Source organism: Schistocerca nitens, chromosome 5, assembly GCF_023898315.1.
Source record: "Schistocerca nitens isolate TAMUIC-IGC-003100 chromosome 5, iqSchNite1.1, whole genome shotgun sequence".
NCBI lineage: Eukaryota > Metazoa > Arthropoda > Insecta > Orthoptera > Acrididae > Schistocerca > Schistocerca nitens.
In genome coordinates, this window is record NC_064618.1 from 322,147,698 (window position 1) to 322,173,804 (window position 26,107).

The 26,107-nt window shown below is 36.9% G+C and overlaps 1 protein-coding gene across 1 annotated transcript in view; it reads right to left on the reverse strand.

Moving 5' to 3' along the window:
- Positions 1-360: 360 nt before the first annotated feature.
- The window catches only part of LOC126260805 (uncharacterized), a 57,188-nt gene continuing 31,441 nt past the window's right edge, over positions 361-26,107 (reverse strand). Inside the window, exons 4-5 of the mRNA XM_049958167.1 lie at positions 25,645-25,827; positions 361-655 (exon numbers count right to left, since the gene is read on the reverse strand). Of these exons, the coding sequence (XP_049814124.1) occupies positions 610-655; positions 25,645-25,827 (229 nt within the window). The 3' untranslated portion in view covers positions 361-609. The remainder of the gene's footprint in view (positions 656-25,644; positions 25,828-26,107) is intronic.

Consider the following 26,107-nt stretch of genomic DNA (forward strand, 5'->3'; position numbering starts at 1 on the left):
CCTTCCAAACTTCAAAGAAGTTGTCGTGCATACCTTGCCAGACTAGAATTCCTGGAAGAAAGGATATTGTGCAGACAAGGCTTAGCCGCAGCCTGGTGAGTTATTTCCACAATGAATTTTCACTCTGAAGTGAGTGTGCGCTGATTTTATTACTTCCAGCATCCACCATTTCCATTTAAACACGACGTCAACCATGCATTTTTCATTTTTCAATTAGTTAACTACGTTCTTGCAGGATGTTCCCTAGTCTTCTGTTTCCACTAACATCGTCCATCTCCAGTAAGAGAAAATGAAGCAAGGCATAATGTTTTGGTTTCCGAAGTCTGACGGCAATATTTGTAAACATATCCTACACAGACATAAAAATAGTGAAATAATTTATTTCGTAAACCTTAAATAATATACTTTGATAAATTAACGATTTTAGCTAAAATAAATAATTACGGCGCTTGATTGGGAAAAAGTGAAGACAGACTCTCAGTGGACACAGGATGTGAGATAAACCAACATCGCACACGGTGTCAATCCACTCGACTGTCGTACTTCATCTCAACACGATGACTGCTCCGAATCAGGGTTGTGGCTGCTTCGTGACATCGTAGCTACCGGTTAGATTCCCATAATCGCCATGGTTGTGGATGTGGTCTCAACACAGCTGCAAAAGAAAAACTTCAATGGCGACACAGGAAACTTGGAGGCCTGTTCGTTGAAACATACACCCTGAACAGCGCTCGTGTCTGTTTCTGCATAAGTCCGAGTTTTAACTGTTACCTCATCACTGATCTCAACTTACATCTATTCATATCGGAATCCAAGTCATATTGCTAGAGTTGTAAAACTATCGTAGGCTACCATAGATTATCATAAGTAGGCGTAGACTGCGGTAGTTCTCTTTTTTGGTCATTTAATATCGTACCTACATTACCTGTACGTTGGCTGTGCTGCATACAAATCGGGTGTACTTCATAACGATCGCTTTCTTTACATATGCGATCAGTGTCTCACTAGATTCCCCTAAAAACTGGAAGCGGTGAATTGTCTAGAAACTGAGTGAGCATATATAAAGGGCTGGGTAAACTATGGAACATGTTTGTTCTACAGTTAACCTCCTGTCTGTTAATTCAGAATAAACAGTATTTACGGCACATTGAAATTTTCTATATTTAATTCAAGTTTTATTCGAAAATTGTTTACTTGTAACTTGAAAAGAGGGATGTTGTAATAAAAACAAAGAAAATAATACAAATTTATCATATAGCGCTAGAAAGTGCAATTTACTCAATAAAAAGGTAAACTAAAAAGTAGCAAAACAAAAATATATTACATATCACTTCAGCACTTTGAACTTGTATGAAATAAGTTTCTGTTCGTCATAAACAATTTTTCCATTTATAACAATAGTGAAATGCTGTCTTTGTTCATGTGAAAAATGTTGTATTGAGAACAAAATAACAACAATAATTATATAAATCTTTTACATTAGTTCATTTAAACTACACTTGCTTCGCACGTTATTGCTTTGGTTACATAAAAGGGCAGAAGTTACGCGATCAACAAATTTTTACCACTTATAAACCGCAATTTATATTCAATACGGATATACATATAATACACAGAGGACTATCTCTGGGTAATGTGCGGTACTAATTATTTGGGGAACAAATAACTAAACAGACAAAAATACAAACAGACGTCGTCGGCTCCCATTTTCTCTCTTAAACGTTGGTTTATGTTTCTTTGCCTCCCAGTTCTATCAATAATACCGGTAATCCTACCATCTACTACGTCATTTATAACAAAACTACCAGACTGTAGTTTTGGTAGAGCGCAACTCAACACACTAATGAGTCAGAACATTATGAACACCTGCTTAATAGCTGTTTGTCCGTCTTTGGATTGAAATACATCACTGATTCTGTGTATCAGGGATCCGATAGTTTGTCAGTAGGTTCGTGGAGGTATGTGGCGATAGATGCCTACGCACAGGTCATGTAATTCGTGATTTGTATACGCGGTGATGACGTCCCAAGAAGATCCACATATGTTGAGTAGGATGTTCATTAGGCGAATTTGGTCGCTGGGACATCAACGTGACCTCATGTTAATACCCCTCAAACCACTGTAGCCCGTTTCTGCTTCCTAGACAAGGACAATTATACAGCTGAAAGATGGCACTGCCGTCGGGGAAGACATCAAGCATGAAGGGATGGAGATGGTTCGCAGCTGTCAGCATGTATGTCTTCGATTATTATCACAGGTGCCATGCAAGCGCAGGAGAATATCTGCCATAGCTAATAGCGCTCCCGCCACGCTTCGTCCACGGCGCGCTGCACGTTTCGAGCCTCCGTGCACCTCAGTAACGGGATTCGGACCATTGACTTACTGTAGAAAATATGTCATTCACACAAAGAGCCTACACGTTTTCACTGATCAACAGTCGAATCCCAACGATTTCGTGCCCACTGCAATCGTAATTGACGCTGTCGTTGGGTCAACACGTGAACACGTAGTAGTGGTTCCATCTTCAATAATGTACGATGAACTGTGCGCTCCGAAACACTTGTGCGTGCACCAGTTTTGACTGTTTCGGCAGAGATGCCACAGATCACTATCTACCCTACTTTACAGAGCAGTCAAGCCTCCGAACCGCACGTTCTGTGAAGAGTCACGGACGTCCAATCATTTAACGCCTAGTGGTATTTTCACTGTCCTTCCACCTATTACCCAAGATGCTCATAATAGCACATGAACGTTGAACCATCTTTGCCGTTTTCGAGACACCCGTTCACAGGCTGCGCGTAATAAAAATCTGCCCTGTGTCAGTATCGCTTTTCTCATTGGATTTCTCCATTTTCATACCATATTTCCGCTAGAGAGCTCTCCCGTCCGTGTCTGCTCTGTTTACGTACTTCTGTGACTGCGCCACGTGCAAGCAACACAACCAGGCGGCATTTAACATCACGGTGGGCAGTGCTCATAATGTTTTGACTTATCAGCGTATTACCCTTAATATTTCGAAAGTGTTTCAGTAAATGAAAGACGCATTTACTGGAACAGAAGCAACATTTCTGCTTCATTGGAATGAAATACCTTTTAATGGCATTCAGTATCCAATGAAAGGCGCTGTGTCCGCCAGACAGAGAGAGGGCGCCTCACTGGTTGGCCAGCCTCCGAGGGTGGGGGGGGGGGGGGGCACAACATTGTTGTGGTCAGACACCATGGGCGGTGCGCACAACACGGACTCTATTGTGCTTCAGCCTTACACGACGCAAATAGTTCCCAAGTGACCAAGTGAACACCGCCAACCGCAGATCTATGCAGGTACACGGCTCCGCTGAGACAAGGGTCTCAACAATTAGTTCGACAGTATCAGTCGCCGCCTGGAAAAGCCCAGCTACACATTCTACTAGTTGCTCACTGTTCACTGGATTCATTACTAGACTAGAGTTCACAGACAGATCAGTACAAGTGAATATAAATATTGCCACACATCATTATCGTACTGAAGTATCGTATTTCTAATTAGAAATTGTTGAAAGTTGATCCTAGTCTCTACGGTCAACATCCTTTTCGTAGCTGTTGCCTGATCGTATGTGGACCTGCGACAAGGCTGTATAGCTGCAGTAAGCAAGCAAACCAACTCCATAACAGCAATAGGGGTTTATTCCTGGTACTTAATTATTCTGGACGACAAGATTGCAGTTTACAATAGTATCCTTGTTTATAGAGAACAGATTCGTAAAAACAAAGAAAGATATATAAATATGCTAACTGTAGCGCCAAAGTGTGATGATACAGATCTATTTGAGGTCTCCTTACTTGTGGCTATGGCAGCGTTAAGTGCAGTAACAACAACGTAGTGAAAATGAAATATCATGTGGCTAGGGCCTCGTGTCTGGTAGACCGGTGGCCTGCTGCAGGTCTTTTTAGTTGACGCCACTTCGGCGACTTGCATGTCGATGGGAATGAGATTATGATGAGGACAACACAACACTCAGTGCCTGAGTGGAAAAAATCTCTGACTGCGCCGGGAATCGAACCTGCGTCTCTTTGCATGGCATTCCGTCGTGCTGACCACTTTTTTTTTAACTCTCATTTTGTTCGTTGTATTTGTTCGGGGTGGACGTCCCATGACACACGCTGTAGTTCTTTGTTGATCCATTCAGTCACAATTTTTTTTCTTACAGAGGGCAGCTAACCCTCTGACCAAACATTTTGATTTACTGTGTCGGCGCCACTCACCTATCGAGGTGGACAACAACGTAGTGTAATGCAGAGTAAACCTTTAGACAGGAGGTCTGAATGAGATTTTCACTGTGCAGCGGTGTGTACGCTGATATCACAAACTTCCTGGCTGATTAAAACTGTGTGCCGGATCGAGACTCGAACATGAGACCTTTGCCTTTTGCGGGCAAGTGCTTTACCATCTGAGCTACCCAAGCACGACTCACGCCTCGTCCTCACATATTTCATTCCACCAGTACTTCGTCTCCTACTTTCCGAACATCAAAGAAGCTCTCCTGCGAACCTTGCAGAACTAGCACTCCTGGAAGAAAGGATATTGCTGAGACATGGCTTAGCCACAGCCTAGAGGAAGTTTCTAGAATGACATTTTCACTCTGCAGCGGAGTGTGCGCTGACACGAAACTTCCTGGCAGATTAAAACTGTGTGCCGGATCGAGACTCGAACTCGGGAACTTTGCCTTTCGTAGGCAAGTGCTCTACCATCTGAGCTACCCAAGCATGACTGACGCCCCGTCCTCACAGCTTTAATTCCGCCAGTACCTCGTCTCCTACTTTCCAGACTTCACTGAAGCTCTCCTGCAAAACTTGCAGAAAAAAAACTGATGATTTTGAAAAAATATTTAAAAAATGGACAACAAGAAATGAAAAAAGAGATAATGATAAGGAATTTTGTAATCAAGAATTTACAGAAATGATGAAAAAATATAATATTAATCACTACCCAATTTTACAGAATTAAAAGCATCTGTAGTAGAAACATTTAACAGAACATTCGAAGAACAAATGTGGAAAAAATTTGCTCCACAAGGTGATTATAAATGGATAGATTTAGTTTCTAAATATTACAAAACATATGGTACTAAAAAATGAAGCCAATAGAAGTATCTCAGGATAAAGCATAATTTAAAATAGGCGATTAAGTTGGAATTAGTAAAATTAAAAGAATTTTTGAAAAAGGATGCACAACAAGTCGGTTAACGGAAATGTTTGAAATTGAAGATGTAATTCATTCTAATCTAGATACATATAAATTGGAAGATACTGAAGCAATTTTTTGAGTAAGAATTACAGAAAACAAAATATCGTGATGTTTAACTTGTTGAATCAATTTTGAAAAAGAAATGTGATAAACATTTTGTTAAATGTTTGGGATTTGATAATTGAATAACAGTTGCATAAATAAAAATAAAATAATTCTATACAAGATTTCTTATGTCTTGTAAAAGTTGTTGCTCAGTATATCCATTAATAAATTAAAAGTAATTTCTGTAAAAATTAATATTTTATTTCAATTCCTATTTCATTTTATTGTACAAGTTGACTGAGTAAGGATTGTATTCTATTCTTACTATATCTTCACCATTTGAAGGTGTGTTACTCATATTCACAATCAAATAATCCTAGAATAGCAAACATATTTCTCAAATTAATATCTTTCATTGGTAAAGTTACATGTGGTTGAAATTCAATTTTTTGTTCTACAAGCACTTCCCCTTGTCTTTTTAATTTTGTGATTTCTTCTCTCCTTTTATTCATCACACAACAGCCATTTCTTTATCAGTTTCTAAAGCCTCAATTTGTTCTTGTAAGTTTTCAATTGTTCATTGAAGTTCATTTTGACAGTGTTTTCTACCTGAAGCTAAAACTTCTTTAGTTACCCATTTAGTAAACTTTTCAACAAGAGGTATATTTCATCTAAACCTCAGCTTGTATTGTCCAGATTCACTGATAAATATTGTTTGAGAATGTACATTTTAAAAGGACCTTTTTAAAATCAGAAAAATATACCACATTTTCATCATCTACATGTGATTTCATAGCATTTGGAGGTTTCTCATATTAAAATATTTCAGTAGCATCTTTAGCTTTAAACCACTGATTATCCTTTATGTCAATTATCACAAGAACTTCTTTTTATTAACAATTCAGAAATTAATTCATCAGGGTGGATGTGCTTGGAATTTCCTTCATTCAATGTAAAATTATCATTACTATACTTTTTATTTTTTAATAAAAATTAAGTATATATAATATATGTTTTTCATTAAAACTTAAGGGTTTAAATACCCCCCTTCGTATCTGTGATTTCCCTAAATCACTCCAGGCATATGCAAGGATGGCTCTTTCGAAGGGGTACAGCCAACTTCCTTATACGCCCTTCCCTAATCTGATGAGACTGATGACCTTGCTGTCTGGTCTCCTCCCCCAAACAACCCAACCCAACACCAACTCACATTTCTGTATTCATTTTTATGCTGTTATGAACTGTTTGGGTTCTTCTTTTTTAGACCGTAAAATGAACCCTTAAACTGTTCCGGATGCGTTAACGCATGCGCCTTTGTACCTGTCCCTGTGTGCTCTGAACATGTTTACATGTGCCACCAGTCCTTCTACCTGGTATTCTGAGCATCTCTACGTGTAGGTAGAAGACCTGGAGGTGCACATAAACATGTGCCACCAGTCCTTCTACCTGGTATTCTGAGCGTCTCTACGTGTAGGTAGAAGACTTGGTGGTGCACATAAACACATTCAGAGCACACAGGGACAGGTACAAAGGTGCATGCATTAACACGTACAGAGCAGTTGAAGGGTTAAAGACTTCAGACAAGATCCATTGTTAAATACAGTGATTATCTTTCATTGTGTGTTAAGGGGGGATTGGCACTCACCCTCTTGCATGAGGTTTATTAATGAATGTGGTATTATTTTCATTATAAGACAGATTGGCCAAGATGACTGGTCATGAATTTTCAAAATTTTTTTTGTTATCTGCTTCAATATACATAAATTCCCTATGTATTTGATTATATTCTAAAGTTTTTACAACATCCTTAGCTTTAAACCATGGATTAGTCTCTTCATCAGTTACTGTTTGAACAATCCTACTATTTTTCTGAAGCCGATGTGGTTGGAATTCATTCCATTTAATCAATTTGTTTTCCTGTCATTAACAAAATACAATATGAATAAGAAAATTAACAATTTCATATTTTATATCTGTTTGTTACCCTGATGATGATTATCCACATTCAAAGATCAATTAACAACTGAGAATGTGAATTATTTTTACAGTCTAAATGGAAAAGATATATTTATTGTTTATGTATGCTATAAAATCAGGCAAGCAACAACTAAAATTTGTGGTCAATTTTTCTTCAAGAAATGGGTAGTCATTCAATGCGATGTTATTGCATCAAATTTGATATAATTTTTCTGTACAACATTCTCATAATTTATTTAATGACCATGAAAATCTACATAATTGTCAGTGCACAAATTTTGACCACCTGAAAAACTTCATAAATGAAGTATAAAATATCATTAGTTGACACCACATTTTTGAACATTATAAATTCTTCAGATGATATTTCCTCTGGAATACTATAAAGAAATATTAAAAAACATTTTTCTTTTCAACTAAAGAAATCCAAATACGTTTGAATCAAAACCTAACTTTACATGATAGTTTTTCTCCTGAATAACAATAATGATGATTCATTATTAGCTGTACCTGGAACTGGCTCCATTTAAAAAACATTTACATTTCTTAACAAAAATATCCCTTTTCTGGAATCAGATAGTTTTATATTTTTGTTCACAAACATAAATGGAGAGGCTAAAAGTAAGCACATTAGAAGCTAGAGCAAAACAACAAGGAAAAGAAAGTTATTCTAAAATGACAAAGCACCAACTTATTAGCAGTAACAATAATAGAATATTAGCAATAACAACAGTAACAATGATGTGAGTGAGTGAAATGCTAAGGAAGAACAACGTACATGAATGATTCACATTATGTCAAAAAATTTAAATTTTGTATGATTATATGAATTGTATTTAACACATGAAATATTTGGAGAAAATGGTATTAATTACATAATAAAGAAAAATTCATTTCCTTAATTTGATTGAACATATTTCAAGAGAGAATTTAAAGATAAATTAGACTGGACTTATATATTAACATATTAAAAAATTTGTGAAGATTTACAAAAGAATTTCAGGATAAAGTAAATTGCTGCCATATATAAAGATATCAAAAACTAACAAAATTTTGTAGCAGATATTACAATACAAAATAAACTAGGAAGGAATATCAAAGTGACAAAAATTGTTTGAAAACTTCATATAAAAATTTCAGGACACATTAGGCTGGTGTGCTCTATCAGTCAAGCAAACAGTTTCTGCATATTTTATATGAGAATTTGAAGACAAAATAGAATGGTATCCAATATCAGATGGAAACAGTTGTTAGAAAATTTTATGAGATAATTTCATAACAAATTTGACTGACAGACTATACAATTGTCACAAAACATTTCTGAAGAATTTATAAGAGAATTTCAAAACAAGTTAAAATGGGATAATATGAGAGTTGAACAAAAAATGTCTCAAGATTTTATAATGGGATTTAGAATAAAGTTAACTGGGATAATGTTTTAAGCTTTCGAAATTTATATGAATAATTGATAAGAAAAATAAAGAAAACATTATGTAATATAATCTACTACAGATGAAGATTGTTCTATATCCTTAACTGATCAAAATAATCAACATGTAAAAACAAAATAATTATTCATTTCATAAAGAATGTTTTGGTAAGTGGTTAGTAGATCATTGTTCTTGTCCAGTGTGTAGAAGTATTGTTAAAAAATTTGCAGGATGAGAAATTGTTATAACTGATAAGGATATATTATGGCATTCATCAGTTATTCTTGTGTTTACTCATGAAAAATATTGAAGTAATTGTGGAATCAAACAATTCATGAAGTTAATTTCATTCTTGCAAATAAATTCACTGAATTGGGATCATAATTAAGTTTAAACATTTCTTCACAATATGGATGCTTATCCCCAGTTCTATACATTCGCCTTTTCAAACTTCTTCTATGCACTATAATGACAAAACAATTATGCCCAAAGCTTATAACAAATATTTTGAAATGAATAAAAGTTTCTCTCAAATTCTGATGGACTAGTTGAGGATCAACAGGAGGTAATAGTGTACCTGTTCCTCTGTTTCTCTCTTGTACTATTTCTACAACATTATCAACCAATTCAATTAAATGTTCTATATGTCATCTCTCATTCTGATTCCTTCATCTTTAACATTATTTAAATTTTCTAAGTGAGCAACTACACTTTAATACATTTCTTTTCTTTTATACTCTCCATGTTTATGAACTGATAGCAGTATATCATACATAGCCCATTTTTTTAATTGTTTGGCTTCTCCCTTTTGTGATTTTAAAATTAAAGAATAGAGGTCTACTTCATTGATAAAAATAGTTGATTCTTCATTTCATTTTAATCTGTCCCAATCTTTCTGAATTTTAAACTATGTTATCTTCATCATCACTGTTTTTAAATGCTTCATTTATTTGGTTTTATTCTAATATCTCAGCTACATCTTCTGCCTAATACCATGGATTTCTTTTGTCATCAATGATCATAAACACTTGCTTTTTATTATATGTAATCTTGTTGTTGAAGAGCTCTGTGACTGACTCCATTTAATAAAAATAATTTTTATGAGATATAAAATTTTTAATTATATATAAATCAAGAAACATCTACATTTATTGTCTGTCTAAATAGTAACTGGAGACGATAGGAGTCAGCAATAACATGTTTAAATGATTTTTTGAATATTCCAACAACAGGGGAAAAACCTGAAGCGATTGATGTTGTATTGAGATAAGCATTAATGATGTTTCAGGACACACACAACCCTGAAATAAATGCTGAGTTAAGTGAGGAGACTCTATACTTTATAAATAAACCTATAAGTGGTTTAAGAGATATAAATACTGACTATAGAACCAATATGTATAAATGCAATGACAAACATATAAAATGGCATTACATATATGCAACCAGGAAGGTATTCCATACAACAAAGGCAACATTTCAATTATAGCAGAACTATATTGACATTCGGTTTTCATAAGGATAACAATATTTAAATAACAAATAAAAAACGAGTACATAGTTGCGAGATATGTTGTCGCCATTGTTCAAAACACCTACCCGGAAAAGGTAATGTTGGTGAATTTTTTACAGATATCAGAAATGATCCAGTGGAAATGCATATAGATAACAAATATTTGTGGTATTTGGAGATCGATGGGAACATGCCATAAGCTAAATCAAGTCTATCTGAAGTTCTAGTTCATGAAATTGGTCATTCATTAGGTCTAGAACACAGTGATGATTATGGAGCACTAATGTATTCTTGCCATAATGATTCAAAATTAGTATTTACTCAAGGTGCTATTAATGCTATTCACAGCTCATATGCTGCAATAACATCAACACAATGAATTATACCACAAACTGTACCAGTATGTCATCTGAACAGACTGAATCATGGAAGCATGTTGATCACTTACTACTTACAGATGGATGTTTATATATTTTTATCAGAAGTGGATGTCGATAGGTAAAGATGTGAAAACATAATTAATAACTAACTGGAATGAGATTTTCACTCCGCAGTGGAGTGTGCGCTGATATGAAATTTCCTGGCAGATTAAAACTGTGTGCCCGACCGAGACTAGAACTCGGGTCCCGATTTCGAGTCTCGGTCGGGCACACAGTTTTAATCTTCCAGGAAGTTTCATATCAGCGTACACTCTGCTGCAGAGTGAAAATCTCATTCTGGAAACATCCTCCAGGCTGTGGCTAAGCCATGTCTCCACAGTATCTTTTCTTTCAGGACTGCTAGTACTGCAAGGTTCGCAGGAGAACTTCTGTAAAGTTTGGAAGGTAGGAGACAAGATACTGGCAGAAGTAAAGCTGTGAGTACTGAGCGTGAGTCGTGCTTCGGTAGCTCAAATGGTAGAGCACTTGCCCCATGAAAGGCAAAGGTCCCGAGTTCGAGTCTCGCTCGGGCACACAGTTTTAATCTGCCAGGAAGTTTAATAACTAACTGGTTACCATTCTTACATCAAGATTTATAAAAAATAGATGGAGTATATCAAAGACATTGTGGTGAAGTTTTGTTATTTGTTGATGATACAATACATATAAATTGCAATTAATTTCAGAATATCCTCAATTTCAGGATATCTAGTATGGGATTATCAAAAAATTATTTATTAAATGGTGTAGTCAATGCTTACAAAAGGTGAACACATTTATTCGATAATGAACTTTCCTATGTGGAGCTAAATGAATGCGATTTTAAATGTAAAACAAAAAGAGTTACAACTTGAAAATTTCCAGGAATGCCTAGTGGAACGAATTCTGCATTGAGTGCTTTAATGGAGTTAGAGCTGGTACAAGAGATTTGTCACTACTTGGTACTGATTGCAGTAAATGAACATTAATTCCTGAGGTAACAACTGTATTAAGGGGAGCCAGAACGAAGAACATGACAAAATTAACCTTTTTTGGGCTTTTTTCATTATAAAATTATTGGAATCTTCTGCATAACACAAATCAAGTTCCACCCCTCTAACGAATTCTAAGTGTGTTTTTTATTGCTGCAAAGTTGGCGCACCACATAAACAGTTGAAGCGACTTGGTGTGTCACCTCTGACAGTGCCGCTCGCTGGCTGGAAAAAGGGTATCTTTGCGGAATTAGACAGTGTTTTGTTTTCCAACGTTGTATGGCTTTATCTCTGTGACAAGTAACTGTTTCTATCGGTAAACGTAAACTCTATACCGTGTGTGTTGACTTGTGGAGTTTGGTTTGTGTTGTTTAGCTGTTCAATTTTGCGTATTTGACGAATTTTGCTCATACCTGTTTTACGTATTTGGTTTGTGGATATCAATATGCCTCATTACAGCAGTCGAGTGTTTAAGAAAAGTCACAATGAATAGAAGAAGAAATCTTTTGTTGTTTCGAAGGGAGGTGCTGCCCAGACTGCTTCACTGACTACTCCAAATGAATGTGATAGAAGTTCTTCCAGTAAGAAATTTTGTGACAGCAAAGAAAAATTTGATAACTATGAAAGTGACAGTAACTATGTGAATGAAATAAGTAACATTCCCTTGATCTCTAATATTTTGAAACATAACGTATTATGCCAAGTTTGCAAAGAAAGAGGACTGGAATTGAAAATAACTTCACACATTTGTTTTTGCATGTAAAATGTTATTGAAGTGTAACAAGTGTGATCCAGAAGTTTCGTTTTCTAATTCTAACAGTATTCCTCATAGTGGTAATAGTGGACAGAAGGTGTATGATATAAATGTTAGGTTAATGTATGGCTTGCGTTGCATTGGCATGGGCAGTGCTGCAGGGACAGTGTTATGTGGAATTATGAACTTGCCAAAACTACCAACCAAGTTTGGATTTTATAATGAGTTGGTGGGATCTTCTGCTGAAGATATTTCTCAAGCTACAATGAAGAAAGCAGTTGGAGAAACTGTGACAGATAAAGGGAATTGTAGAGATTTAATTGCTGGTTTAGATGGATAATGGCAATGTAGAGGTCATAAATCTCTAAATGGAGTTGTGACAGCTACCAGTGGACACAGCTGCAAAGTAATTCACGTTGCTATCCTCTCAAAACATTTTAGATGTAAGAGCAATACCAAGGATGAACGTATTAAAAGTTGTGAAGCAAATTTTCATGGCATGAGTCGAGCGATAGAAGTGGAGGGAGTGAAAGTAATATTTTCCAGATGAAAGGAGTGGTATAATGTATGGTACACGAACTAACTAGGAGATGGTGATTCTCAGGAATATAAAGCTGTAGAGGAACTCAAACATTATGGCAATGAAATTCACATTAAAAAACAGGAGTTCATTGGACATGTGCAGAAGTGCATGGGGGCTCGCTTGCACAAAATAAACCAGACATTAAGATCCCAGAAGCTTAGTGATGGTAAGACTCCTCCAAGGAAGATTGACAAATGAAGCAATTTATAGATTGCAGAGGTATTATGGGTGTGCAATTAGTTAAAATACAGGAAGCATTGAGCATATGAGGAGAGCAGTATGGGCATTATTTTTTCTTACTCCATCAACAAATGTGCACCCACAACATGCACCGTGCCCCACAGGTGATGACTCAAGGTGTAAGTACCAATCAGGAAAGGAATATGCCCATAAAAACAGTTTGCCAAATTCTGTAATTGATGTAATTAAGCCCATATTCAGAGATTTATCACAGCCAGGTTTATTGGAAAAGTGTTTACACAGGAAAACAGAAAATCTAAATGCAAGTGTAAGTAACTTAATTTGGATTTGAATTCCCAAAAGAGTGTTTGTACAGATAAAAACATTGCATTTTGGAGTGTATGATGCAGTGGCAACATACAGTGAAGGAAACATTATGAAATGTGATGTGCTGAAACGTTTAGGTTTCCAACCCGGACACAACACCATTTCCACAATGTGCCTACTTGATGAAGAAAGACTAAGAGGTGCAGTAAGAAGAGGCAAAAGCCAACAACATGCAGCAAAAGGGAAGAAAAGACCAGTGAAAAGAAAACTAACACTGCAAAAAGAAGATGATGCTGATAATCCTTCATATGGGACAGGAATGTATTAAAAAACTTCGGAAGCCATTTTCCATAATTTTAAAATTTTCATTTTTGAGGAACATTTTCTCAAAAACTGCTAACAGTATATCAATGAAATTTATAAACAATATTGTTTACTTCTTTACCTTCATTTTTATAAGAAATTGTAAAAACATATTGTATAATTCAAGAATTATAGAAGAAAAAGTGCAAAATTTTAGAGAAAAAAATGAGCATCTGTTTTAAAAAATTCTGAAACAAAAACCAATAAATATTTCTTAACATGGCATTATAACTTTGTAGAGAAATATTCACTGAACATGTAGTCCAAATTTCAGAGCAATATGTTTAATGGGTTTAGAAAAATTGTTCCTTCTACTTGCTAAAATTAAGATGGATCGTTCCGGCTCCTCTTAAAAATACATTGCAAAATCGAGAACAAATACATTTTTAAAGTTCATAAAAAATTTGCTATATTAATGGAAGTCATGTAAATACTGTAAAACTGAGAAGTCAACTCACAATATTACTCAACAGAAACACACAAAATATGGTTACAGAACAAAGTGTAGGCAATGTATAAAGAAATACCCTATAAGACTTTACAAGCGTAAAAGCATTCATATGTTCGTGGAAAAAATGATTCTGTATGTTCTTATAACAACAATGAGCAGGCAATGTTTAAAGGAATACCATATAAGACCTTACAACAGTAAAAGAATTCCTTCTGTTTGTGGAAAAAATGATTCTGTACAAATGATGAACAAAAGACTGAGACCAGCAACACACAAAAGAAGGTGTTGATTGTCATAAAGATTTAGATTACTTTACCCAAATCCATTGTGTACAGACAAACATACAAGTAAATATGCAACATGTACTTTAGAATACACGAAATCAGTAATTTGGTTGGGGCTTTTTAAAAGCCCTTAACAAAAAATCTTTATATTAAATAAGAGACTAAAATGGACCAATTCATGACTTCCTCACTTTGTGGTTATTATAGAAGTAATAATTTAATTCGATGTATTAAATTAAATAAAGCTGATCTAATTACATTTCTTAATAGACATCAGAGTAGAAATCTTTGGAAACTATTATTTTATTCTAAAGTTGGATACGATTTTTACAATTTTCAAAATAATGAAAGTAAATCACCAGAAAAAATAGTTTCTTTTTCTACTGAAGTATTTCAGAATTTAAGCAGCAGAAGAACAAGTAGAGATTAACCAACTGCTAAAGTATTTGCTACAGACCACTAACTATAAATTTCAAGAACAATTTAAACTTGCTTCTTAAATGTTTCAAAACCAAAAATTATGAAAACTATGAAATATTCTCTAAAAAATACATCAACAGTTGAAATTAAATTTTAAACTTATTTGTGTACAGAATGCATGCATGTGGGAATATTTTGGAATTTAGATTTCTAACTCAAAACTGTAGAATAAATGTAAAAGAGAGAATTACTTAAAAATTTAAGAATGGTAAACAAAATATTTAATCACAAATGTCTAATTTTCAAACACAAGGAAATAGTTGGTAATTAAATAGAACTATTTTCTTGCAATTAGGAATTAATAGATGCATTCCATTAAGGGATTGTCTTATACTGAGTCACCAGAAACAATGAAAAATGAGGAAGTCTGTATTATTGTAAAAAATAATAATCAAAAAGCTTTTCTGTGGTCTATCAAATGAGAATTATACCCAGTAAATAAAAATGTGGATAGGACCACAAAATATAAAAATGTTGCTCTTTGTCTTAATCAAAAACTTCAGAATTTTGAATTTCCTGCAGAGGCTGATAATATAAGAAAAAGAATATATTTAATGTAACTATTAATATTTATTCATTTGACGGAAAATAACAAAATGAAAAAAACATGTTAATCTCCTTTATCTTAAGAATAGAGGTAATTCACACTACTGTTTTATCAGAAATTTATGTATGTTTGATTCGAGTCAAATTACAAAGCATGAAGGAGTGAAACTTATTTCTGATAAGTGTTTGCTCCAATTGTAAAGAAAAATTATTGAATGTATGAAAAATGAAGAAATTGTAAGAACTTATTCTGAAATTGAAGAAATGAGATGATTAATGTCTGAAGAACAAACAAGACATACAGTTCTAATATATGCTCATTATGTAGATATCATTATGAAAAATCTATAGATCTGTTATGTTTGAATTGTAATATAAACCTAAAATATTCAAGTTTTTCTTCCAATTTGTTTACAGTCTCTCATGATATGATTCTCATTGGTTTGTAAAAGAACTTGGTTATTATAGAATGGGAATCACTTAATAACAAACAATGGAAATAAGACAGAAAATTTGAATATGAGGTTTATTGAGATGTGTAAATTTATATATTCAAGCCTTGAAAGACTTTTATTAAATTTTAAAAAGAAATAAACGGAAAATATTTAAAAAATTGTTTCCACAAATTCTATTCAATCTAGTAATCAAGAAAGGTGTCTCTCAAGTCCACCCGGCTAGCTGCACAGAATAACGAGCTTCTTCACGAGCGACAAGGCATGCCGGTCCCCATCAAAGATCTGCCTGGCAGATTAGTGTCGAGGTGCAATGTGCAGGCCAGTCTGTGAATGGTTTGAAAGGTGGTTTTCCATCTACCTCAGCAAATGCAGGATGGTTTTCCTTATTCCACCTCAGTTACACTATGTCGGCGATTGCTGCACATGTATTGTCTCCACATATGTGTATACCATAATTACTCTACCATACAAACATTTTAGGGTTATACTCATCTGGTATGAGACTTCCTGGGATTGGTGGGCGGGGGGACTAGGGGCCAAATGGCACAATAACCCTGGGTTCTGTGTGGGGCAGTGGTGAGGTAGGTGGACTGCTGTGGCCTGTTGTGGGGTTGTGAACCACTGAGGGCTATGGTGGAACGAATCCTCTACGTCACTTCTAGGTCCCTGGTTTAATACACAATATACAATACACAAGGTGTCTGTCAATATGATTACATGAATAGCTGGAGAAAATCTGAAGGAACACAGATTCCACGAAGAGAAGAATTTTACAATAAACTAAATGTGAAATAAGTGATGAAGAAGACAAGCATAATTATGTAGTTCTCTATAGAAATCTTAAACTGTATGGGTCTCTAGGACTGAGGATAACAAATAAACACAGAGTTTTGCAATTTAAACAAAATATGATTGTTTGAATAAATGTGCAGATTTAACAAAGATATGAGAATGGAAGCAAAGAATGATTTCGAAAAATGTTTGTGTAATTTAGTAAATAATTATATTTTTGGTTAGGTAATGGAGAACATAAGAAATAGAGTAGATTTAAAATTAGTTTCAGATGGAGATAAGTGTAATAGCCTTGTATCAAAGCTTAACTTCAAAAGGAGAACAATATTTAATGATAATCTTGCTGCAATCCATATCAATAAAACAGAAATTATGTTCAACATATATATATATATATATATATATATATATATATATATATATATATATATATATATATATATATATATATATATATATATATATATATATATATATGAAATCGATGATTTACAGATTTCATTCTAGTAACTTTCCACCAGATAATATACACATTTCCCAAGTAAACAAGAATGTTTTAGGAAAATGAAGGTATAATGTAGAGGGCAAACAAAGCAGTAGTTTTGTGGTTTAAGGGCAAAAATGTATGCTTACAATGTTGGTGACAAAAAAGATAAAAATTATAAAGAAGTTAAGAAATGTGTTGTTAAACATAAAATATGTATAGAAGATTATAAAGATTGTACATTTCACAACAGAGAACAATACAAAGCTGTGAATTTAATATGAAGCATTAAACATAAAATTTACTCACTCACAAAATAAATAAAAAGGCACTTAGGCCACATGACAATAAAAAACATGTTTTAGAAAATAAAATGGATACATTGCCATATGGTTATTATCTGATCAAATAATTTCATAAATTTTGAGTGTCTGGTTTAAATTTTATATTAATAAAAATTTTCGCTATATAAATGGAGTTTCTACTGAAGAAACTCAGCAACACTAACAATTTTAATATGTTGCGGTACTGGTTTTGAATGTTTGAATACTACACACGAAGAAAGCATTTTTATAGAGCTTGATAATAGATTTAAGATTATTTTACGAGACAGTTACATGAAATTAATTAGTGGCTGGGATTATCAATTTTTTAAAGATGATAGTATTAAGGTAAGATATAAAGGAATGAAAAACTTTTAGCAATGAATTTCATGATGTAGAGTTTTCATTCAACTCAAGAAAAAATTTCGTGACAGTCAACAGCAAGTCAGTTTATCAGAAAAACAGCTAAAGAATGGGGCCTAGCGTCATGGTGAAACTACACATGCACACAAATAGAATGTTTTGGTCTTTTGCAACGTTGTTAATCTGAAAAAGAGAGAACCTGACATCTGCCATTTGATGAAATGAGTTGCAGAAGCTTTCTCTGGTAAATGATATCCTAACAACAGAAGAATTCATCAACTGGTGCCAGGGTATCGAGGAAATGGAACGGAAAAGACCTGATGAATGAGGTATGACTGACTACCCTTTTGTGGTTCATGTGGAAATTGTGGAAGACAACCATGACCTCGCTTCACTCATAAGCTAGGTTGAAAGAGAAAGGACACAGCACTTTATGCCAGCCAGAGCTTCTGGACCAAGTACACAAGAGATAGTGGCCATTAACGTCAATCCCACAGTCAGGAAATAAGAGAGTATTGAAGAACAGGTGGATCACTCTTTGTCATCTCGTCCACCATGACTGAAATGCGCCCTGAAGAATGGACTCGGCCAACTCGGACACCGTCTAACAAGAACCCAGCATCCGACCAAGCAGGCGTAACCATTTTCTCCACCAAGTACAGATACATTAAGGCCAGAGGAGAACATGTCAATCCAGTTTTCACTCTGGATATGCTGACCACACTGTGCATTACTGCAGAGAAAGAAAACTAGTATTCAACAACTGTTACCCTGCAAGACATCAGACATCAAAACAGTCCTATTCACACTGGTCAACAGCAGATGATTATTGCTGATTGCAGACGTTCCCCTCGTCACCACACAGATGCACCAGCGTCATTATCAATGATACGAGTCTCGGTCATCAATCGAGACGTTTTTGTCAACTGCATGCTCACAAAGGAAATCTACATGCCATTAACGATCTAAGAATTTTAGGTGATGAAGGAAAATTTTTGATCAGTATTTGTCACCAGCAGCCACAACTCACCCCTAAGCTGTTAGGGACAGCCAAACATGACACTGATGAAGAAGCGTGCTCTGTTATCACTATAGACAACACAGGGGAGGAAGCATTAGTTCTATCTATGACAAGCTACTATTAAGGCTAGATGAATGGCGCCAACGGAAAAAGAGTAAGTATAGCACACGCCGCCAGCATACCACATATATGATGCTGCAAAGGAAACGTGGTCCAGCTACATTGCCAGAGTGGGGCAACACTTCACGACACACTGCATAACAGGAGACGTAACCTAATGTGCATTTTTTAATATCCAATGCTGGTACTCGTATCAATGGATTGGTGCAACAACTGTTTCTGTGAGAAAACTCATATGTGTTAGCTTATGCCGAAGTGAAGGACAAATGACTGAATATTTTGAAAGTAAGATTCTATTGGCAGCGTACGCCGCAAGTTTCACAGGGCTTATTTCAGGGAATGGGTAGCTATACTCCAACGTTTCACTAGGGATTATAAATTAAAGCAGGGAAATCACGGCGTAATGTTTCTTATGCCGATACACTGTTTATAAATGTACTTACTGTTAATGCACTAGACGCAGGGATGCGGAATGACGTTAGGCAAGCTGGAAAAATCTTTATCTGTTATTTAGATTTTCAACAAACAAAGGAAACAGAGTAGGCTTTCCCTCACGGAGTAACGAGGTTCTTAAGACAGACTTTCATAGTGCCAACAAATCTCTCACTTGTGAGGATAGACTGAAGGCAGAACCCACCAAACTGTATCGGGTAGTTCCATCTTTCCAAAGGACAACAAATCGAAATTTGTTGGAAATTAGCCATCCAAAGCGAAGTTTCGTACTCGGTGTTTCATTACTCATGATAGACTCTGATGTTATGACAAAAATATGAAGTGTCTACATTGTCGAAAAGAGAGGCAAAAGTCAGTGGTTTTTCTACAGAACCAACGTCACCCTGTCATGTACTCTACTTGCATGGGTGACTAGATAGATGGATGGCTGGATAGAAGATGACGTCGAAGACAGTATTCGTATTATCATTTCTCTAGGTACTAAAGCAGTTTTGGACGATGTTGGATTCAATTGACGAAATGCGCGATTTCAAATTGAGATAATAAATAGTGCTACTAATAACTTTATTGGCTCTCCACGGCTGATCGAATTTCAGGGCTGCGAGTTATACTGATCAGCCGATCAAAACCAAAGGTCATAGTATAATGATTTCCCTATATAAAAACAAACATCTGCAGGCAATGCTGCTGCAGACGCCATCACAAACACCGACCAAAATAATGGGAGTTCATGTCTCTCAGCAACTGGGTTTCACGGTTCATAATGCAGCAAAACAAATCCATATACATAACTCTATGGTCGACACCACACTCACCACTGAAATCTAATTTTCCTTAGTCACAGGAAATGAAACACTGGATTCGACTCCATATCCTCTACACTGGACTATTTCTGGGAACTGATTGGCTTATTGTTGTGGATGCGCACACTATCTATCCTTACGTCGAAAGGCTGAGCAGGACAGGGGAATCCCAAACGGTCTGCATCCTGAAACAGATCTTCAGAGCGAAATGTCTCCCAACAGCTATTGTTGCAGATAATGACGCCCAGTTCACTGCTTAAAAATTTGAGTTTCTCTGCACTACTCAAGGAATTCAGAATATTCGTAGCATGCCATTTCGTCCAGAGTCAAAATGGTTCCTAGAACACTTTGTTTGGACTTTCAAGGCTCAAAATAAAACTCACTACTGAATACAATTAAGAGACGGCCTTGTTGGTGTTTGCTTCTCCTTACAGTAGTTTTTCCCATCAGGACACATCTACCATTAAGATGCTGAACATTCTTATTGCACCTGATCCTTGGAGTAGCACCATTGCCAGTGGCTTCGGAAGAATGCTTTTGTGGTGGTTGCCAATGTGTCCTATTCTAAGATATGGTATGGAAGGAGAAGTGGTATACTGGGGCTGTGGTCCGTCGCCTGTGTAGTGTGATGTATGTCACACTGATGGCAGGAGAGGATATATGACACAAACATGTGGATCAGTTCCAACCACGACTTGATACTTTGTCTCATTCCAGGAATTACAGGCCTGTTTCAGTTTCAGGTGGGGACTCTTCTACCTTGTAAACGAAGGGGAAACCACAGAATCAGAGCAGCCTACCAGCACAGATGCCCTGACACCACCAGAACTGATAGACTCAGAAACCAGCTGTGATGGTGCGAAGGCCAGGATGGAGGTGGACCTCATGCAGCAACGACAGCAGCATCCGAAAAAGAAGAAGCTTCGTCTCTACCCCTTAGACGTGGCGGAATGTGTGCCACATGTCACAACCCCTGTCACATGAGGGTCTGGCCTTCATGAAGGTAAAGCCAAAGTAGTGAGAACTTTAACAGTCTTTCTCAGACTGTGCTAGAGGCAGATGTAGTGTTTTGCACGTCTCCGTCATGTGCTGTAATGTTGCAGGTAGATGACATCACTCCGCCCGAGAAATCAATGACTGGAAGTGTGATACCACTCAGCAGCTGCAACTATTCACACAGATTCCTAGTATCAATCTGAGCGGCTATTTTGTACTAGTGCTCCAGAGCGTTAGCAGCAGTCTTGTCTTGTCCTTGAATCAGCATTCTACAATCTTCATCAGATGTCATCACTCAGTAGGTACATCAGTCGTTGCAGCCGTAACAAAATGGCTCTGAGCACTATGGGACTTAACATCTGTGGTCATCAGTCCGCTAGAACTTAGAACTACTTAAACCTAACTAACCTAAGGACATCACACACATCCATGCCCGAGGCAGGATTCGAACCTGCGACCGTAGCGGTCACGCGGTTCCGGACTGAGCAGCCGTAACAGCTCGCTGACGTCCGTAACGGACTTAGCTCTGGACAGTATTATTTCTGGAGAATGACTATACTGTGTATCGCACTAAGTCTCAGCCGTAACAGATTCAGACTAATGTCGTACCTAAACTGGATGTTATGGTTTTGTCTTGTTATAGTAAAACAGGGTTAATTAACATAGTACTAATCATTTGACAGTGGAGTTCCACTACTGAACAGTTGCGCAGTTACTGCTATTGAACAATCATCTTGTTGAAATTTCCTTTATTTCCTTTTCTATCCTTTCCTTTGACAGATGTTGCAACCGCTCCGCGTTATTTCCGATAGGTATCTGTCTAATTAATTAAATAGTTGCCTGCCTTACAAGTATTTTATACCCAAGGTATTCGAAAATTTATATTCGTGAGAACATTCCCATAGGTGACGATACCTGATCGTACAGGAACTTTTCGCAGGACACCTGTTACTTTAGTTTTCGCGTTAAAATCAATTTCAAAGGTGTAATCAGAAACTGTCTGGTACTGCTTTGACCATCCATTTAAAATTTAGTCTCACTTTCTTGAACTCTAACTTGATCTTCAGCCTAGAGTGTTAACATATTTATAGTTTTCGAACTGTATATTGAGAGGGAAGCTATCTTCAGTCCAGGATGTTACATCATTAGCGATGTAGATGTTAAACTGCGATTGGCACCTGCCACATTCCTACATAGCTCAAATATTCGTATTTATACACAGCGTATCCGTCCTAAGAGTTGTCAGGCATATTTTCGCCAGTCTTTCGGTAGATATTTGCAACTGCGTTTTTGCAGTGTGTAGGTACAGTCTTCAAAAACAAATATTACATATCAAATGTTTCATACGACACCTAATGCCAACTGCGAACGTGACAGTTTGACATCTCAGGAGAATATGGGGGAGGGGGGCGGGATGATGTAAGATTTTATACCCCAAAGAAGCTGCACGTGTGACTTTATCATGTGGGGCGTTGTCATGCAGTATAAACAGCCCCTCAGACAGCTTCCGCGGCACTTCATTTTGACGATGTCCTGTATCCTCGTCAGGAGACTGCGGAAGCATGCTCGTATGACGATGTGGCCCTTACAAGCATAATGTGTTAGCGTCAATCATGACAGTCCCAAAAAATACTGAATTTCAGATTGCCCAGTGAGAGTAGTGATGAATCCACGTCGTTCTACTTTTTTGGTTAGTTTCTTTGTCTCCTTGTCATGGTGTTTCGTCCAGCGGTCATACATGGTGATTAAAAGAAGGAAGGAACGTCCCGTTGAAAAGAAGTAAGGAAGATTAGAGTTTAAAGACCCGCTGAGGGCGCAGTCTTCAGACACGAAGCACAAGCTCGGCTTATGAAACGATGGGGAAGGAAATCACCCGTGATCTCTTCAAAGACACCATCTCGTGCCCCTTCGGTAATATGGTAGTTACAGACGGATCTCAAGCTCTGATTAATGAAGAATGAGGAAGGAAATCGGCTGTGCCCTTTCAAAGGAACCATCGCGGCAATAGCCCTAAGTGATGTAAGGAAATCAGGGTCCAAGAATACAGTCTCTTGGCGGTAACATTGAATAAAAAGTTCTCCGGTTTCCAGCCGCGTCATATGATTAACATTACACAAGCTTTCGGCCAAGCACGCCTTGGCGATTGAAGAGTTGTTGCCAATGACCAAGGAGTGCTTCGCGGAAGGCTCGTGTAATTTTAATCACTTGAATCGGCTGAAAACTCTAGAACTTTTTATTCCAAATCAGGATGGCCGGGCGGGGTTTGAACCGTTGTGCTCACGAATGTGAGTCCAGGGTGCTAATCTCTACGCTACCTCCTCTCTGTAGCCATGGTGAATAGCCAGCTGAAGAAGTAATCTGGATTGTTGTGACAATGTTGCCACGTTTACGCTCGTGCCTCGGTTCGGCGCGCTTTTTCTATTGGAAACCGCATACTCTAGTGAGCGGCGACCCTTTTCATGTTCAAAACCCCGTGCGAGATGTTGAAAACTGATTCATGAGTGCGTTTTACTTTTTACACTGTCGCCTTGATTGTAATACGCAGAACTTCGAGCAGCAGACCTCCAAATTTCTTGCGATTCACAGTGCTTCACTAAGAGTTGGTATGACTCTTCGTTTCTCGTCATCCCAAATTGTTTGACCAGATTGTAAACGTCTACGCCTCCTAACGCTTGTGTCATATAACTATGCTTTTTCACAATAAAATCCATCATTTCACTTTGGTCTTGTTGCGGCGTTCTCCCTCTCAGAATATCAGAAAACTGATCACCACACGACACTCCTCTTCATCAATGGCTTGCGCCATTTCGTTTTGGACCCTTTGATGGCATGCTACGGTACCGCGGCGCAGGCATTTCAATGTATACGAAAACTGCAGGGCATGTATCTGAAAGCAGTCAAAAACTTAACAACATAACTATAATTTTTGGGAGGTACTTAAAACCATATGACCAGCAATCGTACAATAGTAACGGAGCAGCGGGACGAGTGTTCTCTTAGTGCTCTCCCTCGTAGATTAACTGCGCTTCATAAGTGTGGTATCTTCTACCCCACAAGATTATACGATCGATCGAGCGAAGGGACGACCGGTTAATCAAACAATATCGGACCTATCGTTTTCTTCGGTAACGTTATACAACATTTCCTTCTTTCAGAACGCAGATCGAAATCTTCCTCCTTGTCCTGATCATCTGGAGGTTGTCCTGCACTTTGCAACATTTTTCTTAAGACGTTGGCTTTGCCACCCGTCTGCCCATAAATTGCATGGAAAGGGAAGGAACACCTATTAGAAAGTGCTGGGTGGGTAGTAGAAAGTAATGACCATGTGGTGTGTAATGCTATAATTCCCTATCTTCTTATTTTCACCTAGGTGAAGGAGGGATGGAGGGAGAGAGAAAGACAGACAGACAGAATTATAGAAAACACGTTAGTAGTTAAATTGGGTAGACGTGCATAATGCCTACACTACACTTGTTCGTCCTCTCCTGGAGTACTGCTGCAGGGTGTGGCATCCGTATCGAATAGTATTGATAGAGGACACTTTCCAAATTAAAAGAAGTGCAGCTCTTTTTGTATTAACGCGAAATAGGGGAATGATACGGGCTGGTAATCATTAAAAAGAAGTTTTCCGTTGCGGCGAGATCTTTTCACGAAATTTCCGGATGCCAAAATATTTTGTTGACACCCACCTACAAGGTGATTACATCATCATACTACAATAAGAGAAATCAAAGTGCAGGCGGGTTAATTTAATTGTTCGTTGTACCTGCGCGTTTTTTTTCGGAGCAGAACTGTGGACAATTAGTCTGAAGGTGGTTCCATGAAACCCTCAGCCAAACACTTAATCGTGAATTTCTGGGTGTTCATGCACATTTAGATGTAGATACAGATTGGAGAACGTGTAATAACATACGAATGAATCTGTTAGCAAAGCATATTGAGTGGCAAACACCACACCTATTATTACGAGAAACTGTCGTTAAGGAAACTTTAGGGATGATTTTAAATCTGTGGTAGATAACGCTTGGTTTTCCTAGATAGTTCTCGGATGTATCACCAAAAAAATTCTTATACTTAAAACGGGCTAATCTCCGTCTGTAAAATCCTTTATACCAGCAAGGTTAAAAACAGCGATTTTGACAGTGTAGTGAAAGTTACAAGTAAATGGTCGAATGATTACATTGCAAATTGTAGGTTCTTCGACAGTATGCAAAAGATGGGGTTAACGCCAAACTTCATGTGAAGTGTATTTGTTCCATTTTTATTAAAACTGCTATGGATACTTACGCAGCAACGGCAGTGTCAAAGATCTGGCTGCCAGGACATCTGTACATTTCCGGGACGATTTCGTCTTCCTGCTCCACGCAAATGTAGTAGATGGCGGGGTTCTCTGGAACAATACCAATCTGCCCCGGCTGAGAGCAAGGCACAATGGGGCCTTCCGTGCACACTCGGTCGGATTTCGTCAGACTGGCAACATAAAGCAGGTTTTGTCTGAGAAGTCTTGCAGACGGATTAACATCAGAAGCAAAAATAATGAGTTGCGAGACAGCTGTTATCTTTAGGTAAAGCGAAAATGGTAAGAAATGCAACATTATATTACAAAATATTTAACACTTGTCAAGGATTTTGATGCTGTTAAATTGGATATCACTACGTCGTTATCAAATCAAAACGTTATCACAGACAGAATTGAAGTAGCCCAAAAGTTGGCATACTGTTTCGCTACATACACTTCTATAGGGAGCTT